This window comes from Trachymyrmex septentrionalis, unplaced genomic scaffold, assembly GCF_001594115.1.
Source record: "Trachymyrmex septentrionalis isolate Tsep2-gDNA-1 unplaced genomic scaffold, Tsep1.0 scaffold2, whole genome shotgun sequence".
NCBI classification, from domain to species: domain Eukaryota; kingdom Metazoa; phylum Arthropoda; class Insecta; order Hymenoptera; family Formicidae; genus Trachymyrmex; species Trachymyrmex septentrionalis.
In genome coordinates, this window is record NW_017305179.1 from 2,113,062 (window position 1) to 2,121,810 (window position 8,749).

The 8,749-nt window shown below is 33.7% G+C and overlaps 2 protein-coding genes across 3 annotated transcripts; one reads left to right on the forward strand and one right to left on the reverse strand.

The window, feature by feature from the left end:
- Positions 1-2,537: 2,537 nt before the first annotated feature.
- Positions 2,538-4,603, reverse strand: LOC108747361 (glucose-induced degradation protein 4 homolog). The gene is made up of 4 exons (XM_018484781.1): positions 4,003-4,603; positions 3,500-3,667; positions 3,183-3,415; positions 2,538-2,989 (listed from the first exon to the last, which is right to left on the reverse strand). Exons 1-4 carry the CDS (start codon positions 4,147-4,149, stop codon positions 2,926-2,928), a joined length of 612 nt encoding a protein of 203 aa, XP_018340283.1. The 5' UTR covers positions 4,150-4,603; the 3' UTR covers positions 2,538-2,925.
- A 446-nt stretch (positions 4,604-5,049) lies between these two features.
- Positions 5,050-8,671, forward strand: LOC108747355 (BTB/POZ domain-containing protein KCTD5). 2 transcript variants are annotated; one of them, XM_018484770.1, is made up of 4 exons: positions 5,050-5,395; positions 5,570-5,866; positions 6,515-6,643; positions 8,209-8,671. In XM_018484770.1, exons 1-4 carry the CDS (start codon positions 5,204-5,206, stop codon positions 8,236-8,238), a joined length of 648 nt encoding a protein of 215 aa, XP_018340272.1. In that variant the 5' UTR covers positions 5,050-5,203; the 3' UTR covers positions 8,239-8,671. The 2 variants fall into 2 exon arrangements, with proteins under 2 accessions (XP_018340272.1, XP_018340271.1); XM_018484769.1 differs by lacking the exon at positions 8,209-8,671 and having other exon boundaries at positions 5,051-5,395; positions 6,515-7,425.
- The last annotated feature ends 78 nt before the right edge of the window (positions 8,672-8,749 follow it).

Sequence of the window (8,749 nt, forward strand, 5' to 3'; positions counted from 1 at the left end):
CCGTTTTATTGGAAACTACCGGTTACCGAGCGCGGAAGAGCTATATATTTTTTAAGAAGACGGTTTTATAAAGAGCAATAAAATTGACTCTTTCTACGGCACGAGTTTTTACCATTGCATTATGTTGATCGAGCGAGATCGAATAATTTCCTCATTTTTTTTATCTATTATCTCTCCCCGATAATTGTAAATCGCGCAAAGCGATACGAACTTTATTCTCGTCCGTGTTCAACGAAATACGGACCTTCCCTTCCCCAAATACGTTATTTAAAAGTATCGTCTTATTTTATGTTACCTAAATGTAAGTCACATACACATGTACAGTGTAAGATTGCAGGAGATGCGTTTGTGTGTAATATAGATAGATAGATAGATAGGTAGAAACACACTCGATCTCTAACAACATCGTCTGTAACAAATCACTCGATGCCAGGAAAGCACATGAGATGTATATTTATATTACGTTAGATTTAACTAAATTATATTCTGTGTATATAAAAAAAAAGAACTATATTATAATATTGTTTTATATGAATATATAACACGATGTGCTTACTTGTCTGTGAGATGTACTAAATAAACTTAACTTCACATTAATGCATTATGCAGTGCATGTAATCGATATGTAAAGATTTGAAAACGGACTTCCTATTTCGAAATACCAAATTTTCTTTAATAAATAGAATTCACACGTTTTAATTATATATAAACATTTTGTTACAAGATAATGCCATCTTTCATGTACGAAGGAATATTCACTTAAAGGGGGCCATGTTTTAAGAAAGGGAAGAATGGAAAATGCCGTCCCGTTTGCCAAAATGCTTCTAATTTAATAGCGAAATACTAATTTTGTTGAGTAGAGAGCCTGTTTCATACATTTGCTGTATATAGTAAACACGTTCTAGCTTTTTTTAACTACGGTTTAGTTACAGTTTATTAATCGACTTTTTAACAGTTTCTTATTAAACTCAATCACTGGAATTGGCAAAATTGTCTTTTTTAGTAACTTGTAATACTACTTTCTTGTCAATTTGAGCATTGTAACTTACATCGATGTATTTCCACCTACGCAGTGGTTCTATTTATATAATAGCGAAACCCGATTTTAATTTATATTCATTTATAATTGTGTTCCAGTGTTTAAAGCACATGCGATTGTATAATGAAAATAAATCGAATATTTATAAACCCATAGACGTCTTATAAAACAAGTATTCAAACGATCCTTTCATAAATAATTGTGTAGTAAATGATTATCATCAATAAATGTTATACTTTCTGTTGTATATTTTTAAAGCAAAAATTAAATTCAGATATCTTTAAAATTGAAGTTTCACAGTTTATAAAAAAAAAAATACTGAAAAAATAAAATTTAACAGATTGATGACATTTTGCACGGTATGTTCATATATGTAATATCGATATCAATAACTGATAATATAAAGATAATTCTTCTCAAAGAAACACAACAACATATAACTTATAGGGATGTGACAACAGTAGTTTTTTTTTTTATAATAAAGGTCGACTTAACATAATTAACAATATCAGTGTACTCTCAAGGTATCTGATATATTATATTAAATATATAGTATATCTCCTATACGTATATACCTACGTTTTCCAATATCCAAAGTGACTGTTTGTTACATGAACTTATCGATTCGGTATGTGTTTTTATTATAAACAGTACATGACCGTTCTATCAGTTTGAGTATTTAGGTAAATTATTAATTAGAACAAATATAAAAAAAAACAAAATTATTAGTATTTAACAACGCTAAATAAAAAGTAATATCGAAAATAATATGCCATTTGAAACATCAATATCACTGGTGATCGAGAACGGTTTCGTAAACGTCACACGCAAATGAGAGCTGTAGTATGCCAATATAAATCTCGGATAAGCTACACGATTACCTCTATTACAGCTTAACTTATATACAATCGTATATATATATATATATATATATATATGCATAATTATAGTAATGCTTATCACAACGGTGTACTATTTTCCTAAGGGAATTGTTACATTTAATTAACATTCGATTAAAAATATGAAGACAAGTTTTACGAACAGCCAACATATGTCTAATACCTATTCTTAAAATCAGGTATACATATATTTTATATATGTATGTATAAAATACATTAGAGTCAGATAGTTTAATCGCATAAAATAAATAAATTTTTAACATAAAATAAGATCAAACCTCGATATAGCTTTCGCGATTATCATTTCCGTTTTTTCTTTTTTCCTTGAGACATACGTACAGCTTCATTCAAACAACAATTACACTTGATCTTTTCTAATGTAGTAAACAGATCTCATAAATCTTTTAAACAATGTGAAACAAAAAAAATTTGCTCACAAAATAATGTAATTATTCTCATCATCGTTACGAAACTCGTAAAAACAATTTAATAGTCGATTTTACAATATCATGCACATATAAACTTTTTAATATGCTTGTCAGTGATCAAAATTAAATGCCAAAATATTGAATGTACTTGAATCATGCATACAATAACAATAAACACAAACAAATATTTTGAAGTCTTTATCAGACTACTGAATAACAAACACCAATAATTTAAAATGATATGCATCAGATAATTTATTTCGACTAAAAATCGTTTTACAATCAATCATGTTGAATTAATTATTTCACAATCGATCACTCACTAAATAGGCACTCCAATTCTCATAATCTGAACGATTTTTGACATAGTTGACTAAGAGGATATCCCGATTACTTTTCACTGTAAATCTTCCCCAGAATTGTGAGGTATGTCACGAATAATAAACAGACTCATTATGATACTTCTAATAAGATTTATAGGACGAAATTTTTATGAGATCTGTATGCTAAAAAAGAAAAGACGCGAATATCGTGAAATTTCTCAGCAAAGGTATCGACTTCACCTGAACTCGTAAATTTGTATACTGTGTTCTGGAACATGTCTCAGATTCAAGGATTGATACCTGAAACAATGTACATAAAAGTATCGTTTTAATAATTTCGTATTGTATATTCGCGTTATGAATTTTTCTTAAATACAACATTATTATATCCAGAAATCAAATATAACTAATTAGAAGTAATTAACGTTACCACTTACGATACTCTAACTAATAATACTAACTTAATATTCTAACTTATAATATAGCGTTTTACCATTCGGAACTACGATGATAATAAAAGCCTTCTATCGTGGCGGCGGATTTCTGGAAGCAAATATAATAAAATCCTGCGAAGGAGGCACCATTGATATCTTTGATCGTATGATCAGGTACCAGGAAGTGCTCCTTCCACCTCATAAATACAAAATCCGTTCCTTTCAGTGCCTCATAATCAAATGTATCGGAATTGAACGTTTTGGCGTATTGGCAGAACGACTCGAATTTACTCTACAATAAGATTGAGAAAAATAAATACAGGCATAATATCGGTGACAAACTACATATGGCAACTTGAGCGATAAGCTTACGAACCCAGTGTTTCTTGTCAACATCCTCGTCAGCATCCCATTTGCGAGTCAAAAAGGGATATTTTTTCGAGATGATTTCGCCGTCGAAGAATGTCGTCAGTGTTGGAAACTCTTCTGTAAGACCTTTGATCTTCAGATATCCACAAAGATAACTGTTTTCCTCGTCCACATGCTGCAACGGGACAAATCCCGATATAAAGAATTAAACTGATCTCACCCCATGTGTACCATAAACAATTCTGTTCCAGCTTACATCAACTTTAATTGTACGCAAATATGCGAATTATCCGCTGCAAAGAGGAAGGGAGAGAGAAAGGGTAAAGAGGTGAGGAGAAACGATTGGTTTCAGGCATCCTTGCCGTCGTCGAGAACGTTTCCTCTATGTCCATTTCGATGGGATCACGTTCGCCAATTTGTGGCGCAATTTCCGAAAAATGACGACATAACGGCGGCGCGGATGGCGATCGGGTCAGGGAGAGGGGACACGGCAAGGAGTGCACGACTAACCTGCAAAACCACCTCCACGTCGTAGCTGTTGCCCTTCGACTTTTGCGAGCCTTGGAAGCGCGAGCCGTTGTAGAGCAGGGATTTGGTGACACCCGGCTGCTTCGAGTTCGCGGGTGGCGGTGGAACCACGTCGACCTTCACCGGCATCCTCGCACGGCGTTGCTCCGAACTTGCGTGCAGTGCGACGTTCAATTGTGGTCGGCGACGGCGACGGCGACGACGACGACGGCGACGGCGACGGCGATGACGGCGGCGGCGGCGGCGGCGACGGTGACGACGCGCGACGCGGCGCCCCGCATATCACGATAGAGTGATCGTGTCGCAATGACTGCCGGTAATCTGCGGGGGTACGGACGTTTTTATGTACCGAGCCTCGAACCCAGACCACGAGCGAGTCCAGGGGTACTTGATGGTTTCCCCCTCCCCCCCCCTCGAACGAGGAGTCCTCTCCTGATCTCAGGAGTGTTGTGTCTCGCGTGACGCGTCGCCGTCCGCGGCGTCGTTTCTTTATCACCCTTTCCTCTCTTTATCGTAAAAACGGCCAGACGAGGAAAACTTCAATGAGAAGCGTCCAAAGTTACCCGCTCTCGAAACGACGAGCGCCGGAAGCCGCAAACTTGACGCCGGAAGCTCTCCTCGAAAACATGGCAGCCGTTTGAATCCGTTTCGAATCTGAATGAACGTTCAGAATAAATAATAAGTAATAAATCCGAATAAATTTTGTTATTTTCACTTTATCGTTAAATAAATCCGCACATAATTATTCGACAATTAGTTACTTAATATTTAGCAATGTTACTGGAAACAATTATAAGTATGTCTTGCAATTGAATCGTATCTCAATATCGTAAGTGGATCGGAAGTGGAATAATTAATAATACAATTGGAAATTTGTGAAACTATAAAATAATAATAAAAGAGAAATGAAATTAATAATAATTAGCTACTTATTTGATTCAATATTCTTGCAGGTAAATTATATGCTTTGAAATTTTACGATCATTCTAAAATTACCAAATAAAATTGCAAAATGATATAACTATTAAATCAGATCATAGTTTTACAGCTGTTAGCCAATTTCCGTTTTTTTCCAAATTATACTTCAACGGATTTAAGACGCTGCACTGACCAGCCACCCCGCGAGCCCGTGACCCAACCTGATCTACTTTCCCTTTAATGTCAATTTGATGCCAATGCAAGTATGGCGGAATTTAGCGATACGAACTCGCACGAGATGACAGAGAATCATGTCGGTAAGCGGTGCAAGAATCAGTGGGTGCGACTGAACGTGGGCGGGACGTACTTCCTGACAGCGAAGACCACCCTGGCAAGGGATCCGAACTCGTTTCTCTATCGGTTATGTCAGGAGGACTCGGATCTTATTTCAGACAGGGTTAGTTGACACTGTTTCTTACCGGGAATTTCAAACGAATCCATCCGAACAATCGTCGTGTTTCATCGTCCACATTGACGTTGAGAATGACGACGAACTTCTCCCCAACGGAGATCCCTTGCGCTTCCCCTACCGTAATGCGGTGTGAATGACTTTCCGTTTTGTTTTCCCAAGGATGAAACGGGAGCGTACCTGATAGACCGCGATCCCATGTACTTCAGTCCAATCTTGAACTATTTACGTCATGGTAAATTGGTTATCAACAAGGATTTAACGGAGGAAGGTGTGCTGGAAGAAGCTGAGTTTTACAATATCACTGAACTAATTCGGCTAGTCAAAGAGAGAATTATTCTGAGGGACACTCGACCGCAGAGGGATTCCAAGAAGCACGTCTATAGAGTTATCCAGTGTCACGAGGATGAGCTGACACAGATGGTGTCCACAATGTCGGATGGATGGAGATTTGAACAGGTATTAACAATTTATATTTAATTTATGATTTTGTTAACTAAAACATTGAGTATTTTCCAGCAAGCAACATGATATGATAACATTTTTCATTGGGAAAACTAAAGCAATACTGGTTTTGAGTACAAATTGGTTTACATATTTTTCAATATTAATAAATAATTTAATTTTTATTAGATTATGAGGTTATCATGACAACAAAGAATATGTAATTAAAAGAGTTAATTTATTTATTAACATTGAAATTATGTGAATTGATTTGCATTAAATTGTACTCAATGTGTACCAGTGTCGCACTAGTTTTTTCATTGTCAGATTAGAAATTTGAATTAAGATTAAGATTGAAATTGATTAGTTGGAAGAAAAGAAACCAATACAAAATTTAACAAACTTTGTTTTGATTGGTCAAATTCATTCTTATTCTCAATTTCAATTTCTAATCTGATATGTGTATAATACAGTGAATCATTAGGTTCTTATTGTTTGTCGATGTTAAACAAAGATGAAATGATCACTGTGCTATACTGTATTTCTTGCTGGAAAGTAATTATTTATACAATTTTTTGTGCACCTACTATTAGTGACCTGCAATGGCATTTCTTATTGCTTTTTTTTTTTAATATAAATGCTGTTTTTCTTCTGTTTTTATAGCTAATCAACATAGGTTCTCAATATAACTATGGTAATGATGATCACGCGGAATTTTTATGTGTGGTAAGCAGAGAATATGGATCTAGTCAGCTCAGCTGTAAAGAAGAGGAATCTACGGATCGCGTCAAGGTACCGCTATCCTATTCGACTGTCTCCCATCCTTATTTGAGCCAAAGTAGCCATGACTGACGCGATCATTTTTATGTTTTTGTTATATCCAAGCTGATATATGATAGACGCAGATTTATTAGCTATTCAATCACGTTTTTACTAAGTACCTTCACCATTTTTAAGTAAAACCATGTATCCCCAAAGTAATTTGTGTCGGTATTATTGTTTTCCATGTTGGATCGCATGAGATTATTAAGGCAATAAACATCTATTTATTTATATGGAAATGCGAATGCTTTCCTGTCTGAATGAAAAGATATTATAAATTTCTAAGCGCTCCATAAGCGGTATCTATTATTATATGCTGAAGATCTACTCTTGCAATCCAACATTGATTTTTCTTGATTTCTAACGCTATTGTAAAATTAAATAACACACATTTTATTATCAATTCTAATAAGATAAAATTAAAACAAGCAGTATTATTTTTGATATTAACAATTTGCCTCTACTGATGGTTGGATTGGGTTGGGTAGAAAACCAAAGATGAGCTTTATCACTATATACGCGATAAAAATAATTTATATATACACATTTATTACGAGATTGAATTTTATCTCATGTTTTGTCACTTACGCTTAATTCAGCAATACATTTTTCTGCGTATAATATTCTTGACGATTGCTTAGAATTGAATTATTTTGCTTAATTGTTTTATAAAGGGACCAAATGAAAAGGAAAACAATTTTGTTGTAGATGTGAAATGTTCAGCAACAGATTTTATTAGGTGGCTTAATATTTTCTTCAGACCAAATTTGGAATAAAAATCTGTTGATCAAATTTTTGTTTTGTTTTATATGTATTTATATTGTGTGTGTGTGTGTGTGTGTATGTATATATATATATATGTATATATATATATATATATATCTGATCACATAGGCTTTATATTTTGAAGCTATATTAAACTGAAAAGAGCCGCCTAATAATCTGTAAAGCTCAGAGGCCTGTTCGCATGAGCATGTTCTGCCTCTGATATTTGTTGTATGTACTATATATAATTATTATTATTATTATTATTGTACCGCATGCCGTTCATTGAATAAAGAATTTTTTCTTTCATTGGTTTGTGGTTATATATATACTTTATGCCCCGTATGACCTGCATGAATCATTATTGCATGCCAAATTATTCATATATCCTTTATGCGACATAAGAGTGAATTGTCTACAGTGTATATTTTACCACCAATAGTTTATGTACAGTTATTTATACAATATAGAAGATAGTATTAAATTAATGTGTATACTAATGCAATATGGGTTTGCTTTTCGATAAAGGTAGCTTTTGGGGAGCAAAGTATATAGCTATAATTAGATTAGCGTATTGATATTTCTTATTTTATTGTGGTTTATGACAACAATATGTAGCAGAGGCGGAACAATTTTTTTTATATGATAATAAAACTATATAACTTCAATTTACCGTAATAGATCTTGTAATTAGTGTTAAGCATTATAGTTATAAGTGAAGTGAGATTAATACAATTTTATTAAGTTTAGATTATTGGATTACATTCTAGGTTTTGCAGCAGAAGGGTTCACGCATGTAATGTCTAGATCCGTCCTTGTTTTCCCTTGCCTCCTTTAGTTTGATCAGCTGCGCTGCGACAAGATGAAGACTGTTTTCGTTTTTACATTTAAAGTATTAAATTATAAAACCCTTTTAAATACTCTTTTTCCATTATATTCTCTCTATTCCTAGATAATGTTAATCTACAGGGACATTACAGTGCAAAAGATAAAGAAAATTTTATAGATATGTATTTATTACATAGCGAGATTGTACATGAAGCTTTAAAAACCGAAAGTAACACATTATTATTAATTTATTCCTCTTTATTAACAGTGCCCAGAAGATGAAAAGAAAAAAAAATGTCGATCTCACAAATGGAATAGTTTAATAATTTCATACAGTTTATATACAGATAATTACGCGCGCGTGTGCGCTATACAAACACAAAGTAAAAACCTTCCTTTTTCTATAAGCACATCTATCTGCTTTAAAAGCAGATATGTTATATATATATATATATATATATATATATATATATATACTTGAAT

Bases quoted from the DNA above. Each gene is read 5' to 3' on its own strand.
- LOC108747361 (XM_018484781.1), bottom strand. From the start codon at position 4,149: ATGCCGGTGAAGGTCGACGTGGTTCCACCGCCACCCGCGAACTCGAAG. The intron at 3,416-3,499 runs GTTCGTAAGCTT...ATCTTATTGTAG, and splicing joins ATGTTGACAAGAAACACTGG to AGTAAATTCGAGTCGTTCTG. The intron at 2,990-3,182 runs GTAAAACGCTAT...ACATTGTTTCAG, and splicing joins TATCATCGTAGTTCCGAATG to GTATCAATCCTTGAATCTGA.
- LOC108747355 (XM_018484769.1), top strand. From the start codon at position 5,204: ATGGCGGAATTTAGCGATACGAACTCGCACGAGATGACAGAGAATCAT. The intron at 5,396-5,569 runs GTTAGTTGACAC...TGTTTTCCCAAG, and splicing joins CGGATCTTATTTCAGACAGG to GATGAAACGGGAGCGTACCT. The intron at 5,867-6,514 runs GTATTAACAATT...CTGTTTTTATAG, and splicing joins ATGGATGGAGATTTGAACAG to CTAATCAACATAGGTTCTCA.